At 36.5% G+C, this 21,383-nt stretch overlaps 1 protein-coding gene across 3 annotated transcripts in view; it reads left to right on the forward strand.

Moving 5' to 3' along the window:
- The window catches only part of DYNC2H1 (dynein cytoplasmic 2 heavy chain 1), a 370,568-nt gene that overhangs the window by 160,007 nt on the left and 189,178 nt on the right, over positions 1-21,383 (forward strand). For all 3 annotated transcript variants that reach the window (XM_073020665.1, XM_073020669.1, XM_008020676.3), the window contains 5 exons: positions 6,429-6,494; positions 8,286-8,336; positions 9,116-9,193; positions 12,797-12,928; positions 14,075-14,147. In XM_073020665.1, the coding sequence (XP_072876766.1) occupies positions 6,429-6,494; positions 8,286-8,336; positions 9,116-9,193; positions 12,797-12,928; positions 14,075-14,147 (400 nt within the window). The remainder of the gene's footprint in view (positions 1-6,428; positions 6,495-8,285; positions 8,337-9,115; positions 9,194-12,796; positions 12,929-14,074; positions 14,148-21,383) is intronic.

Below are 21,383 nucleotides of genomic sequence, written 5' to 3' on the forward strand. Positions count from 1 at the left end.
CATATTATGTGCCTATTTTTTGACAACATTTTGGAGTGTTGGGCTCAGTAATAATTAGCAATTAGTTTACTGACTCCAGTAGGTAATCTGAGGATCATAGAATGACAGGGGCTTTACTTCTGTTCCTTAAACCTGGAGACTACATTGTTCTTCCTCAGTACAAGTGAAGAAATGGCTAAAATAAATATGGTAGTACCGTGTGTATATTTGTATATATATGTGTGTGTATATATATGACATATATATAAAAACACACACACATATATATGTCATAAAGAATTAACTAGGCCAGGCATGGTGACTCATACATGTAATCCCAGCACTTTGCATTGTCAAGGTGGAACAAGGTGGAAGGATCACTGGAGTCCAGGAGTTTGAGGCTGTAGTGAGCTATGATCACACTACTGCACTCCAGCCTGGGCAACAGAATGAGACCGTGTCTGTAAAAACAAACATCAAAACAAATGAAAAGAATTTGCTATATCATTAAATTATAAGTTTTGAACTACATCATTAACTGATAAAGGTTTCGAATTAATATGTTTATTGTCTTATTTGTCTTTATCATTATGTATTTCTTTACCTTAAACTATATATGTTATTATAATCATTTTAAAGATCCATTAATTTACAAATGTTCATCTTAGTAGCTTCTGTACCTCATCATTATTTAACTACAAATCTGAATTTTAACCTAATACCTAAGAATACTATGCTATACATCTCCCCAAAAGACATGCCTTGCTTTTTCTAGTGTTTTAGTTCTCATGGTAGTTGTTTCATATACGTATTAGTTGGTTGTAACCGTTTTGGGGGGTTTTTCAGCCACACTTGAACAATGGCCAATTGCTTAAATCTGTTATGTTTTGAGGGTTTTAAAATTTATTTATGTAGGCTGGGCGTGGTGGCTCATGCCTGTAATCCCAGCACTTTGGGAGGCTGAGGTGGGCAGATGACCTGAGGTCAGGAGTTGGAGACCAACCTGGCCAACATGACAACACCCCGTCTCTACTAAAAATACAAAAATTGGCCAGGTGTGGTGGTGGGCACCTATAAACCCAACTACTCAGGAGGCTGAGGTAGGAGAATCACTTGAACCTGGGAGGTGGAGGTTGCAGTGAGCTGAGATCGCGCCACCGCACTCCAGCGTGGGCGACAGTGAGAGACTCCATCTCAAAAATAAATAAATAAAATAAAATTTATCTATGTCATGTTCATTTGGTTATGTTATAGTTGTGGATGCATTTTTTTAAAAGTAGGCTTTATGTTTTAGAGCAGTTTTGGGTTCATGGCAAAATTAAGCAGAAAGTATAGAGATTTCCCATATATTTCATGCCCCCACATACTATACAGCCTCCTTCACTATCAAAATCCTGCACCAGAGTGGTACACTTGTTAAAACTGTTGAACCTACATTGACACATCCTAATCACCTGAAGTTCATCGTTTACCTTAAGGTCCACTCTTGGTATTGTACTTTACATGGATTTTGAGAAATGTAAATGACGTGTTCACCATTCTAGTATCTTACAGAGTAGTTTCACTGCTCTTAAAATATTCTTTGCCTTTTCGTTCCTGCTCACTTAACCCCTGGCAAACACTGATGCTTTTACTGTCCATAGTTTTGCCTGTTCCAAATTATATTCCAATTATATTTGTCGTATAATTGGAATCGTACAGTATGTCAGCATGTAGCCTTTGTAGATTGTCTTCTTTCACTTACTATTGTGCATTTAAGGTTCTTTCATTTTTTTTTTATGGCATAGTATCTCATTTCTTTTTAATGTTGAATACAATACAATTCCATTATCTGGAGGACCACAGTTTATCCGTTCAGCAGCTACTGAAGGAAATCTTGGTTGCTTCCAGGTTTTGACAATTACGAATAAAGCAGCTGTAAACATTCATATGCAGGTTTTTGTGTAGACATAACATTTCAACACATTTAGGTAAATACCGAGGAAGGCAATTGCTGGATCATATGGTAAGAATATGTTTTGTTTTGTAAGAAACTGCTAACCTACCTTCCAAAGTGGCTGTACCCTTTTGCGTTCCTGCCAGTAATTAATGAGGGTTTCTGTTGCTCAACATCCTTACCATTATTTGGTGCTGTCAGTGTTTTGGATTTTGGCCTTTCTCATAGATGTGTAGTAGCGACTTATTTTAATTTGCCTTTTTCTGATGACATATGATGTGGAACATTTTTTTTACATGCTCACATGTTTGTTTTTTGTTAATTCACTTAATCAAGAAATAGTTATTGAGTACTACACACACACACACACACACATGCACACGCACATCCCCAGTATATACTTTTATAAAATAAATTTTACTTATGTAGGTGTGATTTTCTTGTAGGCAAGTAAATCACTTACTAGTAGTATTTATAGGAAGGTCTTTTCATTGTATGTATGTTTTGTATAAATGGTGACTTAATCTCATATTTATCCCAATCTGTCGGTTTATAATTACACATACATATACTAGATGTAAAGTAGTATTTACAGTATGGGAAAAGCTATATAAATTATCTGTTAAAACTTGGTAGGAAGATTTGTGTTTAATAGATGTCTTCTTTTTGTTAGTAAACATTTACTGTTTTTTTTTTAAATGCAAATCATACAAGCTTATTTTAGGAAATTTGCAAAATACACATAAGAATAAAGAAAACAAAAAGGAACTACAATCTCAAAATTAAATCACTGATTAAATTTTGGTATCTGTTTTAATGTGTTTTTGCAGATATTTATCCATATATGTATGTTTTTATAAACATATTCCTCCTCCTCCTACAAAATGGACTATGCTATATATATTTTGTTTTGATTATTATTTATGATAGACTTTTGGACATTGTTATTTAAGTTTTCCCTCTGTTATAAACAATCTTTCAAAGCCTATCCTTATTTCTTATTAGGAGCACATATGCGATCCCTTTGCTTAAATTTCTAGAAGTGAAATTTCTTAATTTAAGGATATGCAGAATGTTAAGGAACACATAAAATGCCCTCCAAAAAAGACAGCATCAGTTTCATTCTCAACAGCAATCTATTTGAGTTTTAAATCTCTGAACCTTATTTATACCAGGTATTTTATAAAGTACTTAGCCTTAAGATTCTTATTTTAACGTAAGGCACTTAATTTTTTAAATTACAAGTTATTCGTGCTCTTTGTAATAGCCAAATTATGTATACATATAAATAAAGGAAAAAAGTCTCCTTTTCAGTCTCTCCCCAACTTGATACCCCCTTTTAGATCTTATATAACAGGTGTTAAAAATTTGGTTTGATTCTTCACAAATTTATTTGTGCTCATATAGTTATACAAAGTGTGTGTTCAAATTTGAACGTGTATGACTTTTTGTGTTCAATTTTTTAAAAATTTAGTTCCAATTTTATTTTAATGTGGGTAATTTCCTTAGGTTTTTCTTTCATTTTACTTGTATTTTACAAATTTTTCTTCATCTAGGTCTAATTTAAATGATTATAAAGTTCTCTTCCCCTCCTTCATCTGCCTTTTTCAGAAGAGCTGTCTACTTCTGGGATGTTTAGTGCCTTCTTACATTCTTGAGTATTTAATGATACTTGTATTAGAGTCTGTTTCAGATTGTTCTGTTATCTGAAATTCTTAACATTTTAGTCTTCTTTTCTGGTGTGTCTAATGACCCTTGCTTACAGTGGATTGTTTTCTCGTGCTGATACTTCTGGACCATGAACTCATCATCTTCAGTGATACTTTATCTTTTGGAGTTCTTTGAGATCCGGGTTAGGGGAGTAGTTCTCTAAAGCAAGCTTGCCTAAACTCTTACCGAGGTAACTCAGTGACATCACGATTAGTTCTGTTGTTTAGGGACTCCTTTTCAGTCCGTAGTTAAAATGTATGCCTTAACTCTGTGCTCGGCACAAGTATGATGTTTAGTTTTTTCAGAGGATACTTCTTTTGCCCAGATTCCAGGTATATTTGTTGTTTCATGTGAGCATGGGCACTTTTTTTCCGGTTCATATTTTTACTGATAATGTAATTCTTTTAGGGCCCAAGTTTTAGAAAGAAAGCAATCTCACTGTTAATATTTCTCCTTGTGTTGGCTCAGGTAGGTTATGCCCTAGGTTACCATGACTGTTTTCCTCCAAGGCAGCTGGTTTTAATGCCACTCTGGTTTCCAATTCCCTCTTTTTTTTTTCTGATGCTTGAGGACCTTTTATCCAAGATTTTAGGTATTTGTAGCTGGAAATTTTGAAAATTAGTTTTTCATCTTCCATTTTGCTAGAACTGAGACACCAATTGCTAATTTTCTATATTAATTTCCTGCACGTTGGTAATTGTGTTCCATAGACAAACAGATTAATAATGATTGAATAAAATGTAGGATCCATTTTATTCATTATTAGTATGAATAAAATTATAACTAATATTTATTGGGCTTTTAGAGTGTGCTAGGTACCATGCTAAGTGCCTCAGATACATTATCTAATCTAATTATTAAAATAATACAGTGAGGTAGATAGTATTTAAATATTATTGTCCCCTCATTACAGAGACGGAAACTGAGGTCAAGAGAGATGATGTAATTTGTTTCTGGCTAAGATCACCTGGCTAGTAAAATAGGAGGGATGGAATTTGTATCCAGTTTCTTGATTCTGGACCTGTGTTTGTTCTTTTTTTCCTTTTTTTGACACGGATTTTCACTCTTGTTGCCAAGACTGGAGTGTGCAATGGCGAGATCTTGGCTCACTGCAACCGCCACCTCCAGGGTTGAAGTGATTCTCCTGCCCCAGCCTCCCGAGTAGCTGGAACTACAGGCGTATGCCACCACACCCAGCTAATTTTTGTATTTTTAGTAGAGACAGAGTTTCACCATGTTGGCCAGGCTGGTCTCAAACCCCTGACCTCAGGTGATCCACCTGCCTTGGCCTCCCAAAGTGCTGGGATTACAGGCATGAGCCACCATGCTTGGCCCTGTGTGGGTTCTTAATGCCCATGTAATGAGACTGTTCTTATAAGAAATACTTGTTATTCACCTGCCTATTGTAGGAAATAGGGTTGCAGTGGAGCAAGGCCTACCCAGTCTCATGGAGAGTAGAGTTCGTATACTGTGTGGATTAAAAACACTCTTCTCGTAAATGGAAATAAGTTGGTTTATTTCCACAACATTTAAAATATTAAAACATCAAATCTTATTTTGCGTAGGTACCTTGTATTTAAGAGTCGTGTTTTTGATACATGATGTAACAATTATATCTTATCCATTTTCATACTATATGTCTGACACAGTATTTTGCCAGAAAGATGTTTTACTATATTTTAATAAAGACATAATTTTATTTACTTAATTTTGTATGCCCTATATAAACTTGTGGCTCTTATTTAATTTAATATGTTCTCAGAAATTGGACCAATTCTTACTTACGGAAAAATAATTAGTTTTCAATTCTTTGTAAACGTGTTTTTTAATGTCAAAGAGTTGAAGTCAAAGAGTATGATCCTCCTAAGACTACTGGCAGCACCTAGTAGAATGTATGTGGCATATTATTGAATTCACTTCCTACATTCTTTGACTTTGTTTCTTCCTTCTTTCATTTTGTCTTTTAGATTGCTCCTTAAAGTCTGAATCTTAATTTCTACCTTATTTTTCTATCCTCCCTTCTTTTTTTCCTCCTTCCTTTAGTGAGAAATTTTTGAGCATAATCTGTGTTCTAGTTTTCTGATAAAGTAGCTATGACCTCCTTTGGTAACTCTCATTCTGTGTGATTTGGTGTCTTTTTTGATACTTGTTTATTGACGGCCTGTTTTTGGTTCTGCTGTTGTTTCTGTGAAATATGGGGTTATCTTATAGTTTCTTCTGTGTTATCTAACCTCAATTAGTTACTCATGTTTTAACTTTCTAAGTGATAACACATTGAAGGAATTATTTGTTGTTTGCGTTATTTGGTATAACTTTTCTTCTTGTGTGGAAAATGAAGAGTTCACTACAGTTTTCTGTTTGATTTAGGAGATTATTCTATCCAGGAAAGAGAAAATAGTTGTCATAATTGCATATAGTCACCCATATGTTTAAACCTACACAGTGACAAACTGAAGATTGCTAATGCATAGGGTGGATTTGGTGAATTATGACTAATCTAAATTTCACAATTGTATTAATGTTTCACCTGGCAAAGTTAGTTTTGTTTTGTCTTTTAATGACATGGGCCCACTGCATAATTGTTAGTGCTTTCTCTAAAAATTTGATCACTTACTCTGACCACATCCCTGACTTGAAGTGTTTCTAAGATGTAGAAAGCAATCTGAATAGTAATTTCTTACATGGATAAAAGTAGGTCATATGAAGGCAGAATGGAGATTTTCGTGTGCCAGATTTTAAGGACTGTGCTTTTCCAAAGACACAAATTTTTAAAAGGCAAGATAATATCTGTTATTCTTTGCAGGCTGATCAGTTGATGTTCGCTTTGCATTTTGTTCGAGGCATGCATCCTGAACTTTTTCAAGAAAATGTAAGTCAAATTAAAGGAGAGAAATTTTACAGTAACATAGAAATTTGTTAATGGGTGGATTTATGTTTACATTAGAAGTTACTTTAGGCTAGAAATTATGTATCAACCTATTAATCTTTTACTAAGTTAGAAATGTAGTATAAAATGGTGATTTCTAGTTCTACTTCCCTGTGGATGAGCCTAACATTCCAGAGTGATGGTAAGGCAAGGAAAGAAATCTCCCAAGCTGCCTACATTTTTCTGAACCCAGGTTCACTTACTTAGGGCAACAGAAGAGTCAGCCTTCTTATTTTCCTGGCCTAGGCAGTAGAGCTCATAAATAGAAAAAGTGAGATAATATTGGTACAAAACTACATTATTTATTGCTTCCACTGAACTATCAAGAGGCAGCAGGTGAGGCATGAGGATGGGCAGTTTTCAGAAGTTTGCCTGAACCTACAGGTTTATGTTCATCTTTTTGTGTATAATTTATCTTCCTTGTTTATGATCTCATTTCTAGTCTGCCATGTAACCCCTTCTCAAACTTCAAAAGGACCTCCCTTGAGCTGGAGCTAATGAAACCATTTCTTGTCTGCTTACAATTAAAAAAAAAAGTTATTTGCTAGTAATTTTTCTCATTATGATGCTGTTATCATAAAGTGAGATTCCAGTAGCCAGGGCGCCAAGGGATGGTATATGGACAGTGCAATTTTGACCTACTTTACTCTACTTGGTCAAATTTTAACTATTTTCTGGTTCCCTTCATTTGAATATAATAGTTAAAAGAATGTAGACCATTCACAGTTCTTCCTATGTTCTCTTTGTTTTTCTCTGACTCCACATGCACTGGCTAACTTGTATAGTTTCTCCTGAATTTATTCATTTGGTCCGGTTAACTCCTGTTGATAACTTTGATGTCTTTTCCTCTTCCTATATAATGTTTTTCACTGTCATCAGTAGGTTCCATGAAATATATATATATTCCCTATTTTTCTCTCCTAAAGTATAAATAAACTGTCATTGGGAAAGGAGAACATTTTTCTCTGACTCACATAATGTAGTAGTAATCATTCATATTTTGCTTATTTGTGGCTGCATAATTCTAATAGGAAGAGTGTGTGGCCAGGGTGAGTGAAGGCACAAAATATGTTGCTTACAGTTTTTCCACATTGCTCTCAAATTTTCATTTATTTTGCTTATTTACTGGCCAGTGTGTGACAATAGTATGGTAGTACCTATTATTGTCTAACTTGGGGATGCCACGGGGAAGGCATAGATTTCCTTAGCACTAGATTCTGGAACACTTGATTAATCTTAATTCTGTGGCAAAAAAAAAAAAAAAAAAAAGAATTAATGGCATCTTCTCTCAATCAGTGAGAAAAAATACGTTAATGGAATTACTTTTCTCAATATTTCCTACCAGATGCCATTTTTAAATTTTTGGGTGCACCTTCCTGTTTACTCATTAGCAACAAATAGCCTGTGGAAAAACAATTAACAGGTAGTGACAAATGTTAATTGAACATGACATTTAAATTTTTAGACATTGAGACTCATATATATAATGGAGTTATTGTTTTGTTTTACTAAAATTATTCTTAGTAGATTTCATATTAGTATTTTATGTTATCACATTAATACATTCTTGATAATGTTAATGTACTAGAAAAAGTGGTAAGATGGAAATGAATTATTTTTTTCCCTATCTCCGTAGAGAACTGCATTTTAAGCCATCTTATAGGGAAAGTTAGACAATTTTGTTGATTGGTTATCATCTTTATATTTTTGTGTTCCTATATTTTTATTCAATAGGAATGGGATACGTTTACAGGCGTGGTTGTTGGAGACATGTTACGTAAAGCTGTAAGTTAAAATAACAATCTATTTTGCTGTTAGAAAAAGTATTTCTGGCTTTTTGTTGATGAAGTATAATTTGCTTCAGAGGTGTTCTAAATTATTGTTGATGTTATACTTTGATTAGAAGAATGTATTCTGGCCCCTTAAGTATTTCCTATAAAATAGACCTAAGTATTTTTGTTTATTTTAAAGACATATATTCTGAGAATAATATGTAACACTAACAAATTAATGCAGTTTCTTTTTCTCAGTATATGTATTTTATTCCAAGGATAATTTTATATAATCTTTAAGAAAAACAAATCTTATAACTAAAAAATTTTTCTTATATGATGGGAGTCTTAAAATTACATTTTAGAACTTTTAATAACTTCACTCAAATTTAGCTTTTTTCCTAGTAATTTCCTATTTGAATACATAATAAATAATCGTCTTCTAGCAGTATACCCAAAATATAACATGGAACCTAGATAATGTCTGAAATGTAAGATATAATTAAAAATAATGTAACTTTTATGACAGTTCCTCATGACATTTGAGTTTTTCTGAAGTTTCATGAAAGATTAAGCACAATGAAAAAATGATTGCAACATTTGCCTAACTGGTTCTCTGTCCCTTATATTGCATAGAATTTTACCATGATGACTTGTAAAATACATTAAAAAAAGAAATAATGTATAGAATGAACTTTTTTCCCCAAAATAATAAAATAGCTAATCAATTTCTATTTTTTAAACTCTGAATTTTACCAAGTATACTAAGGAAAAGAATTGCTTTTATTAAAGGACTCTCAACAAAAAATACGTGATCAGCTTCCGTCTTGGATAGATCAGGAACGAAGCTGGGCCGTGGCAACATTAAAGGTACTCCTTTTCTACTATGAGACATATTGTAATTTCTTCTGTATTTACGTTGTTTCTGTTGATACTTTGTGCTCCTTATTCATAATTAGCATTAATATTTTCATAGGATGTAAGTTCTCCCAGTAAAAAGTTACCGAAGAATTATTGTGATGAGTCCTTTAATCAGTAATTACTAAACCTTTTGTTTATGAAATAGCATGCCTTCCAAATATAATATTTTCTTTCTCTTTCTCCCAATCCCAGCCACCAAGGTAAGTTAGGCTATGAGAATGGTGACATGGGAGAAGAAAAAGCAGTTTAGAAGCCTGACTCTCAACAGTTCTGTGTTCTTCAACTACTCAGGCTAAAAATGTTGTTTTTGTGGGAAATGAAAGACAAATCTATGCATATATATGTTTCCATCCTTCCCTTCCTTCCCCTGCTTTTCTTCACAACTGTTATAACATAATAATAGCACATGATAAAAACAGTTAGAATAGCTAGCATTTACTGATGGCTTACTATGTTCAAGGCATTACACAGAATTTGAAAATGGATTATCTCACTAAATATTTTCAATGACATTATGAGGTAGAATAGCTAGCATTTACTGATGGCTTACTATGTTCAAGGCATTATACAGAATTTGAAAATGGATTATCTCACTAAATATTTTCAATAACATTATGAGGTAGCTATTGTAATTATCCTTGTGTCACAGATGAGGAAATTAAGGCACAGAAAGATGTAGTAACTTGTTTATGGTCACTTAGGAAGTAGAGCCAGGATTTAAAACTTTGTGTTTCTTGCTGCATAGTCTGGGCTCTTCACCACTACTCTTTACTGCCTTCATTTCATAAATATTGGTTGAGCAAAACAAATGAAAAAAAGAGGGGGACGATTCTGTTTTATATCCTCCATTTTTTTCATTTATCATTTGTTTGGTGCTTACTACCAGTTGGCATAATGCTAGTGACAGTCTTTACTTGACCAAACTTTAGTCAGCCTCTTGAACCTTCTTCTAGGCCCACCTGTGCACTTCCTTGTAAAATCTACTTTTAACAGGAACCCTGCAAAGTTGGTTTAGTGAGAATTTATTCATCTTCCATATCTGATTACCCTTGATATCTAATCAGATTCCTCATTCCCCATCGTTCCCCAGGTGATTCTGATGACTTTGGCCTGTCTTCAGTAAGAATCCTATTAGATTGGTTTAGCCAGAAATCCCTGTACCCGATATTTCCTCTTAGTAATTTTCCATCCACTGACCTCACTTTGCTCCTTGGTTAAAAATTTCCACTTGCCCATGCTGTATTCAAAATTGAGCCCTGCTCTGTGCTGAAGTCTTTTTCCCCCTATTGCTTCTTCTGTTGTAATAGTCCTGGAAAAAAATCTGTTTTTAATGCTTTAACTACTGACAAGCTCTGGTGATTTTGTTTATACCAGTGGAATGACAGGTGTCTATTTTATAATATTAAGAGACTCGGCCATGAACAAACTTACACTGTAGAGAGCATATCAAATCATTACCTTGTCACAATGGTTGGCAGTATACAAGGTAGCCAAATACATGATGATAATAGAATGTGTAGCACACCTAAATTAGTAATGATGGGGCCTCGTATACTAAATGTCACTAAAGTTAACAGACTACCATCAAGTGTTAATTTAATAGGCTTAGATCATTTATTAAAAAGTAATTAAATTGAAATGTAATTTTCTGCTGTTTAATTTTAGTTAAGTTATATAATGAAATTTGGGCAATATAATGGATTATTTTTATATGAATATAGATGTTCGGATAAAGCATTTTTATATACTTGATTTATGTTTATATTATATGAAGTTCTATACTGAAGATATAGATCTTCTAAATTTCTCATTTGTTTTCAGTGAAAATTCTTCACCTTTACAGATTTACATTTCTGATCTTACACCCCACTCTTGAAAAATTTGGGAAAAGAGAACACTGTTTGAGGTAGAGGGAATTAATATGTTTGGGAAAACCTCTGAAAGATGATTTTGTTTAAAGTGAATATTGAACATGGAATAGAAATTTATGAGGTCGCAAAGAGGGTTAGAACATTTAGACAACAGAAGCAACATGTTTACAAATAGAGACATAAACAAATAGGGTTTAGGAAAACATTCTTTTTTATTGAATTTGATACTGTTTTAGAAAAACAGAGCTCGACAGAATTTAAAACTGTGAAGGTAAGTTTTATTCAAAAGAACTATTGCCATAGGGGAAAAGAGATCTCAGTATAGTACTGGGCTCAATTCTGAATATAGCATGGACAAGTGGGAATTTGTACCCAAGAAGCAGGGTAAGGATTAGTGTTGGGGGTCAGTGGATAGAAAAAAGTGGAAATGTCAGCAGCAAGTGGGGATTCTGGCTAAACTGATTTATCTGGTGAAGGCAGATCAAGATGATCAGATACCAATAGATAACAAGGGTGGGATAGGAGAAATTTTTTTTTTTTTTTTTTGAGACAGAGTCTTGCTCTGTGGCCCAGGCTGGAGTGCAGTGGCGTGATCTCTCCTCACTGCAGCCTCTGCCTCCCGGGTTCAAGTGATTCTTCTGCCTCAGCCTCTGGAGTAGCTGGGATTACAGGCGCCCACCACCAGCCTGGCTAATTTTTTTGTATTTTTAATAGAGATGGGATTTCACCATGTTGTCCAGGCTGGTGTCAAACTCCTGACCTCAGGTGATACACCCAACTTGGCCTCCCAAAGTTTTGGGATTACAGGCGTGAGCCACTGCGCCCAGCTGAGAGGAGGAATTCGATTGGATATTAAAGATAGGGAATATTGCTAAAGTTACTTAGCAAAATTCTTGTTAAAATAGGATGCTACAAGGCATGACATGAAGCCCCTGATTGAGGCCTAGTCAAAGAGAGCTCAGAGGAGCCTGACCAAAGTTTTGATAAAGAGAGTCTTTGTCAATATTAATATGAAATTTGACATATTTAACATGACAATCCTTAGAATTTACACTTGAGGCCAGGCGCGGTGGCTCACGCCTGTAATCCCAGCGCTTTGGGACGCTTAGGCAGGCAGATCATGAGGTTAGGAAACGAGACCATCCAGGCTAACACGGTGAAACCCTATCTCTACTAAAAACACAAAAAACATTAGCTGGGCGTGGTGGCGGGCGCCTGTGGTCCCAGCTACTCAGGAGGCTGAGGCAGGAGAATGGTGTGAACCCAGGAGGCGGAGCTTGCAGTGAGCCGAGATCGCACCACTGCACTCCAGCCTGGGTGACAGCGAGACTCCGTCTCAAAAAAAAAAAAAAAGAATTTACACTTGATCTTAATGACCGCATTTGTTTTCTTCATAAGGTAGAGATAACTAGATACAAATGTTTTTACATAGAGAAAAGATTTAACTCGTGAGCACTGGTTTAGTACTACGTTGGAAGTTTATTTTAATTCTGGCTTTAATATTAGGTGAGTTTACCATAGTGTTGCTGACCTAGAAATAATTAGACAAGCCAACACAAAGTAGAAAATGAACAATAAACATCAACTAATAATTGGTTCTCACTTTTAGTTTTTTAAAAAATAAATATATATGCTTATATTTGCTTATAGCTCACTGTATATGGCCATTTTTATTTTTTAGATTGCTCTCCCCAGTCTTTATCAGACCCTCTGCTTTGAAGATGCAGCTCTGTGGCGTACTTATTATCATAATTCAATGTGTGAGCAAGAGTTTCCATCTATTCTTGCAAAGAAAGTTTCCTTATTTCAGCAGGTAAAATTTAGTGTTATCTAAATGCAAAAAAAAAGTGTTTAATGTTTCTCTTATTATTCAGAAGCCATTTAAAGGAAAGCTTTGCTTTTAGAGTGTTACTTTACCTTTAATGGCATATTTAGGGAAGGGCTTGATGCTTTTGCCACTTTATTGACAATTAAATCATGCCAAAGTTTCTGGGCCGGGTTTCTCTCTCACTGTGGCTTTGTTATTCCCTTTGCCTGAGACCCCAGGGGGATTTTGTAATAGGAAAAATCTATTTCAGAAAGAAACTAAGGTACAAATTGTACAAGTTTTACAATCATTTCCTGGAGTTATTTTTAAGGAAAAGACCTAATAGTGAGTAACAGGGGATTTTTCCCATTCTATTTTAAAATAGAATGATGAAACCTACTGGCAGGTTGCACTCAAATTTTTTTGCTAGTCAAAAAGATTAGAGTGGGAGAGCTTTTCAGAAGTTGATTCTCCAGGAAATGACCTTTCCATTTATCTCTTCTCTTGATCTGACCCCTTTGTGTCTCCATATACAGTGAATTCTATTTCCCCAAGAGTGCTTAACCAAAAAGGAAAATGACTAAGAAAAAATTGATTTGAAAACGTAAAACATCTAGGAATATCATAGATATATATGAGTCAGTAGTCCCAGCTCCTTGGGAGGCTGCGGTGGAAAGATCACATGAGCTCAGGATTCGAGGCAGCAGTGAGATGTGATTGTACCACTGCACTCCAGCCTGGGTGACAGGGCGAGACACTGTCTCTTTCCTTTTTTTTTTTTTTTAAGGTAAAAATAGTGATTTGAACATTTTAGGGAGGATTTCTGGGTCTCTGTTTGCTGTCAACAGAAATGCCTCACCTACATACCATGATTTTCACCTGCCATTTAGCCTTTTATTAGATCCGGAAGACGCTGCTAACCCTGTGTTCACTTTTGATGATAGGCTTGAGGAAGTAAACGGATTTCAGTAACATTTTTGATATATACTTGCTCTATACCTATAGTGACAGTTTAAAGCACAGTAAATATTATGAAACAATGATAAGTGTTCCCATATTTAGTAAACATTTGTTTAATTAGTTAACATTAATTATTGTTTAAAGTAGTTGCACAACTTTATTCTTTAAAAATATTCTGCATTTTATTTTAAGATTCTCGTAGTACAGGCGCTAAGACCGGACAGATTGCAAAGTGCCATGGCTCTTTTTGCATGTAAAACTCTGGGTAAGTGTGATGCTTTTCAAGAACTAGACCACTGACCTGAATTATTTGTTTTTAATTTACCTTTCATTTTATGTTAGCTCTAGATTAGAAATGGTATGATATCTCTTTTATTCATTCTGTTTATTTATCTTCCAGTCTCTACCTGTTTTAGAAAAATAATTCTCGTCTGGGCATGGTGGCTCATCCTGTAACTGCCCAACAGGTTCACCTTGCCTGCTGCCTAGACAGAGCTGATTTGGCAAGACAGACTTGCCATGGAGAAAGAGTAATTCACACAGAGCCGGCTGTGTGGGAGACCGGAGTTTTATTACTACTCGAATCAGTCTCCCTGAGCATTGGGGGTTGGAGTTTTTAAAGATGATTTGGTGGGTAGGGGCTTGGGAAGTGGAGAGTGCTGACTGGTCAGGTTGGAGATGGAATCATAGGGGTTTCAAGTGAGGTTTTCTTGCTGTCTTGTGTTTCTAGGTGGGATCACATAAATGGTTAGCTTTTACAATAGTGGTGTTATCCCCAGGAGCCATTTGGAGATGTTCAGACTTTTGCAGCCAGAGGCTGCATTACCCCTAAAGCATAATTTCTGATTTTGTAGCTAATTTGTTAGTCTGCAAAGGCAGACTGGCCCCCAGGCAAGAAAGGGGTCTTTTTGAAAAAGGGCTATTATGAATTTTGTTTCAGAGTCAAACCGAAACCACCTTTGCAAAAAATAAAACTGAGGAAATTATGACAGTGAAAGAGTTCAGACCAAACTGACTCCATCTTGCTTCTAACTTTTAAGCTATCCTTGTTCATTCTTGGGCATAGGCAGAACTAACCTTGGGAAGGAATTTGGTTTATGGTTTGACTCTGAAACAAGATTAATAATAGCCCTTTTGCAAAAAGACCCGCTTTTTGCCTGGGGATAAGTCTGCCTTCAAGGGACTAATAGGTTCGCTATGAGATTAGAAATTATAGTTTAGGGACTGGGCGTGGTGGCTCACGTCTGTAATCCCAGCACTTTGGGAAGCCAAGATGGGTGGATCACTTGAGGTCAGGAGTTTAAGACCAACCTGCCCTACATGGTGAAACCCTGTCTTTACTTAAAAAAAAAAAAAAGAAAAGAAAAGAAAAGAAAAATTAGCCTGGCATGGTGGTGGGTGCCCGTAATCCCAGCTACTCGGGAGACTGAGGCAGGAGAATTGCCAGAACCTAGGAAGTGGAGTTTGCAGTGAGGAGATATCACACCACTGCACTCCAGCCTGGGTGACAGAGCAAGACTCAATCCCCCTGCCCCCCCCCCCAAAAAAAAGAAATTATGGTTTAGGGGTCATGCAGCCTCTGGCTGCAAGAGTCTGAACTTCTTCAAATGGCTCCTGGGTATAGCATCACTATTGTAAAAACTAAGATCAGTGCTTGAGATATTTTGCCGACCCTGCATTAGGTGGATCAACTGACACCACCTAGTCTGGTAATCTGGCTCAACCAGTTCTGTGATCCTACCCAGGAATAGAAGACAGCAAGAAAACCTCACTTCAGCCCCACTGTGAGTCCATCTCCAACCTGACCAATCAGCACTCGCCACTTCCTAAGTGCCTACTCACCAAATCTCCAACCTGACCAATCAGCACTCCCCACTTCGTAAGTGCCTACTCACCAAATCTCCAACCTGACCAATCAGCACTCCCCACTTCCCAAGCCCCTACTCACCAAATCTCCAACCTGACCAATCAGCACTCCCCACTTCCTAAGCCCCTACTCACTAAATCATCTTTACAAACTCTGATCCCGAATGCTTAGGGAGACTGATTTGAGTAATAATAAAACTCTGGTCTCCCGCACAGCCAGCTCTGTCTTGGTAAATCAACTCTGTCTAGGCAACGGGCAAGGTGAACCCATTGGGCACTACAAAACCATCAACTAAATTCCTTCCCAAGTTTAGTTCAGCCTACACGCAGGAATAAACAAGGTCAGCTTAAAGGTTAGAAACAAGATGGAATCGGTTAGGTCTGATCTCTTTCACTGTCATAATTTCCTGAATTATAATATTTGCACAGGTGGTTTTAGTACCTGTAATCCCAGCACATTTGGAGGCTGACGGGGGAGGATTGCTAGAGCCCAGTAGTTTGAGACCAGCCTGGGCAGCATAATGAGACCTTGTCTTTAGTAAATATTAAAAAATGAGCCAGGCACGGTGGCATATGCCTGTAGTTCTAGCTACTCAGGAGGCTGAAGTGGGAGGATTTCTTGAACTCAGGAGTTCAAGGTTGCAGTGAGCTGTGATTCTGTCACCGCACCCCAATGTGGACAGCCGAGCAAGACCTTGTCTCAAAAAAAGAAAAAAAGAAAAATAATTCTCTTTGTTGGATATAACCCATATATAATGTTGAATTAAATCTGACATCCTATATTTAGTAAAGGTATTTGGACTAGAGTGTTCCTCAGTCCAATATGATTGGTGTCCTTACAAGAAGACATCCATGTAAAGACAGACACATAAGGCAGAACATAATGTGATTACGAAGGCACAGGTTCAAGTTGTGCAACTACAAGCCAAGGAACACAGAAGATTTCTAGGCAACCACAAGAACCTAGGAAGAGATATGGATGTGTTCTTGTAGGGACACCAGTCATATTGAATTGAGGCATGCTCTCGTCCAGTATGACCTCATTTGAAGTTAACTAATTCTACTTGCAATGGCCGTATTTTCAAAAAGGTGAACATTTTGAGGGATGGGGTTAGACTTCAACATATCTTTTTTAGGGGGTGGGGAGGGAACAATTTAACCCATAACACCTACCAACCAAGCTTTTCGCATAATGCCTGTCTTCTGCATCACCCGTACACACACAAATACTTTGAGTCACTTTTTAGACTGGTCACCTGGTTGGTTAGCGATAAGTATATGGAAATAGTCTGGATATGCCCTGTGCTTTTGTTTACTTATGCAGGGGGAGGAAATGGTCACTGTTTATTCAACTCTGATAGAATGTTTATGTACCAGATAATTTTTACTCATGTCTGACAGAATAATTATCCACCTTTCTTTTGGTTGCAAGTGACAGATACCATATTAAACTTGCCTAAATGAATAAAGGAAATTTATTAGTTTAAGTATTCACTACTCAGGAAAGAAGAAATAGGGCAGGTCTTTGGGTTAACTGGACTTATACAACATGATGACTCAGACAATATCAGGAAACTCTGTCTTTGTCTCAGCCTTGAGTTTGTCTCTGTGTTTCTCTGCCCCCCTACTCCCATCTCTCTGTTTCTCCCTTTTTCTTTGTGTCTTTATGTCTCTCTTACTTTCTTGTTGCTTTTAGACTCTCATTTTAATTTGTGCTTGTGTATTATCCTTAGTCTCAAGGGTTCATAATATTCTGGTTGATAAGACTGCCAACTTCCTGGGTTATATTTTAAAGCTTATGATGAAAGAAGAAAGATAACTTTTCCTTCCCAACTTCACCATCAAAAATCCTAGAGAAGGACTCTGATTTGCTCAACTTAGGTTACATATCCACCTCTGCAACTAATCACATCAGAAATATATAGAATTACTTTTCTCCAAAAGCAGCCATGGATGGGGGAGTGGTTATTACCAGAAGTGAAGGAGGGGATGCTGGTACAAAACAATAGATATGCATGATAATCAGGCTACATATAACCTGTTTTAATTTTTATATTTATTGATAGTTTGATACCTGACCTATTAATTTGTCAAGTGCAGCTGGGCATGGTGGCTCACGCCTATAATCCCAGCACTTCGGGAGACCAAGGTGGGCAGATCACCTGAGGTCAGGAGTTCAAGACAAACCTGGACAACATGGTGAAACCCCATCTGTACTAAAAGTACAAAAATTATCTGGGTGTGGTGGCAAGTGCCTGTAATCCCAGCTACTCCGGAGGCTGAGGTGGGACAATTGCTTGAACCCATGAGGTGAAGGATTGCAGTGAACTGAGTGTCACTGCACTGCAGCCTGGGCTAAAGAGCAAGCCTCTGTCTCATAAATAAATAAATAAATAATTTTTTAAAGTTCATTTTGGGAGTCTACCTCCTTTAAGAGTTATAAGTATAGAACTTGATTCTGTAGCTGTTGGTGGAAATGTTCTGTAAATGTCTGTTAGGTCTATTTGGTCTATAGTGTAGATTAAGTCTAATGTTTCTTTGTTGATTTTCTATCTGGATGATCTGTCTAATGCTTATAGTGGAGTGCTGAAGTCGCCTGCTATTATTGTATTAGAATCTCTCTCTCTCTTCAGCTCTAATAATATTTACTTTATATCTGGATAGTCTAGTGTTAGGTGTATAGATACTTACAATTCTTAAATTCTTCTGCTGAATTGACTTCTTTATCATTATATAATGACTTTTTTGGTCTCTTTCTGTAATTTTTGTCTTGAAATCTATTTTATCTGATATAAGTATAGCTACTCCTGCTCTTTTTTGGTTTCCATTTGCATGGAATATCTTTTTCCATCTCTCCATTTTCAGTCTATATGAGTCTTTATATGTGAACTGAGTTTCTTGTAGGCAGCATACAGTTGGGTCTTATTTTTAATCTATTCAACCACTGTTTCTTTTTTACGTGGAGAATTTAGTCCATTTATATTCAGAGTTATTATTGATAGGAAAGGACTCTGGCTATTTTAGGAAAGGACTAACTATGGCTATTTTGTTATTTGTTTTCTGGTTGTTTTTGTTAGTCTCTTCTTTTTTTTTTTTTTTTTTTCCTTTCTTCCTGTCTTCCTTTGTGTGTAAGGGATCTTCTCTGGTAGTATATTTTAACTTCTTTCTTGTGTGTGTGTGTGTGTATCCATTATAAGTTTTTTCCTTTGTGGTTACTATGAGGCTTGAAGAAAACATAACCAGTGGATTTTAAACTGATGACAACTTAACTCTGATTACAAAGAAAAGAAGAGTAAAACAAACCAAGCAAAAAGAAAAAATTTACACTTAAACTCAATTCCCCCTCTCCCATTTTGAGGATTTTTTTGGTCTCAATCTATATCTTTCTATATTGTCTATCTCTTAACAATTTATTGTGGTTGTTATTTTTGATAGGTATCTTTTAGACTTCATAATAAAGACATGAGTGGTGATATAGTTTGAATATACGTCCCCAGCAAATCTCACGTTGAATTTTAATCCCCAGTGTTGGAGGTGGGGCCTGGTGGGAGGTATTTGAGTCATGGGGGCAGATTCCCTGTGGCTTGGTGCTGTCCTCACAATAGTGAGTGAGTTCTCTCAAGACCTGGTTGTTTAAGCATGTGGCACCACCCTCCCCAACTCTCTCTTGCTCCTGCTTTTGCCATGTGACTTGCAAGCTGCAGTTCTTACCATGTGAGACACTTAACTCCTCCTTTGCTTTCTGCCATCAGTAACAGCTCTCTTGAGGCCCCCACAGAAGCCTAGCAGATGCTGGTACCATGCTGGCAGAATTGTGAATGAATCAAATCTCTTGTCTTTATAAATTAGCCCATCTCAGATATTTCTTAATAGCAACACAAGAATGCCTAACACAAGTGATTTACACACCACAGTTACAGTGTTAGCATTTTCTGTATTTGTCTGTAGACGTACTTTTACCAGTGACTTTTATACCTTCAGATGATTTCTTATTGCTTAAGAATCCTTTTCTTTTAAATTGAAGAATTCCCTTTAGCATTTCTTATAAGATAGTCTGGTGTTGGTGACATTTTTTAGGTTTTGTCTGCCTACGAAAGTTTTTATTTCTTTTTATGTTTGAAGGATGATGTTGTTGGATATAATATTCTAAGTTGGAAGCTTTGTTTTGCCTTTAGCACTCTGAATATGCCATCCCCCTCCCTCCTGGCATGTGAGCGTTCCACTGAGAAATGTGCTGCCAGACATATGGAGCTTCTTTATATGTTATTTGCGTCTTTTGTCTTGCTACTTTTGGAATCTTTTCTTTGTCCTTGGCCCCTAAGAGTGATTATTATATGCCTTGAAGTAGTCTTATTTAGATAGAATCTGTCGGTGATTTTGACTGTCTTGTACCTGGATATTCTTACCTTTCTCTATGCTAGGCAAGTTCTCTGTTACTATTTCTTTGAATAAACTTTATATCCTGAGCTCTTTCTTTACATCTTCTTCAAGGCCAATAACTTATAGATTTGTCCTTTTGAAGTCGTTTTTTAGATCTTGTAGACATACTTCATCCTTTTTATTCTTCTTTCTTTTTTCTTCTCTATATTTTCATGTTTTCAAACTCACTAATTTATTCTTCTGTTTGATTAATTCTGCTATTGAGACACTGATGCATTTTTCAGTTTGTCAATTGTATTTTTCAGCTCTAGGAATTGATTTGCTTTATAAAATTATTTGAATCTCTTTGTTAAATTTATCTGATATAGGCCAGGCGCAGTGGCTCACACCTATAATCTCAGCACTTTGGGAGGCCGAGTTGGGCAGATCGCTTGAAGTCAGTAATTCAACACCAGCCTGGACAACATGGTGAAACCCCATGTAAAAATACAAAAATTAGCCAGGCATGGTGGCAGGCACCTGTAATCCCAGCTACTCAGGAGGCTGAGGCAGGAGAATTGCTTGAATCTGGGAGAGGCAGAGGTTGTGCTGAGCTGAGATTATACCACTGCACTCCAGCCTGGGCCAGTGAGACTGTCTCAAAAAAATTTTTTTCTCTGATATAATTCTGATTCATTCTCTGTGTTATCTTGAAGTTCATTGCGTTTCCTCAAGACAGCTATTTTGAATTTCTTGTCGGAGAGGTTACATATCTCTGTTACTTCAAGATTGGTCACTGGTGCCTTATTTAGTTCCTTTGCTGAGGTCATGTTTTCTTGGATGTTTCTGATGCTTGTGGACTTTCATCATTGTCTGGACGTTGAAGAGTTAGATATTTATTCCAGTCTTCAGAGTCTGGACTATTCTTCTTGAGAGGGCTTTCTAGGAATCCAAAGGAGACTGAGTGTTGTTACCTAAGCCTGTTTTCACTAAAGCTGTTTTAGTACTATTGGGAACCCTAAGCCCAAGAACTCTATGACTCTTGCAGACTCCTAGAAACACAGCCTTGGTGGACTTGAGGAAGATAAGGGAGAATTTTCTGGATTCCTAGACAAAATATTTTGCTCTCTTTCCTTCAAGCAAAAGGATTCTCTCTCTATGCTGGGTTGCCTAGAGTTTGGGGAGAGTTGATATGGGCTCTGCCTTGACCACCACAGCTGGTACCATGCTGAGTCATACCTGAAGCCTCGCGCCTTCCAGACCAGCACAGTACTGA

Source organism: Chlorocebus sabaeus, chromosome 1 (genome assembly GCF_047675955.1).
Source record: "Chlorocebus sabaeus isolate Y175 chromosome 1, mChlSab1.0.hap1, whole genome shotgun sequence".
Taxonomy (NCBI): domain Eukaryota; kingdom Metazoa; phylum Chordata; class Mammalia; order Primates; family Cercopithecidae; genus Chlorocebus; species Chlorocebus sabaeus.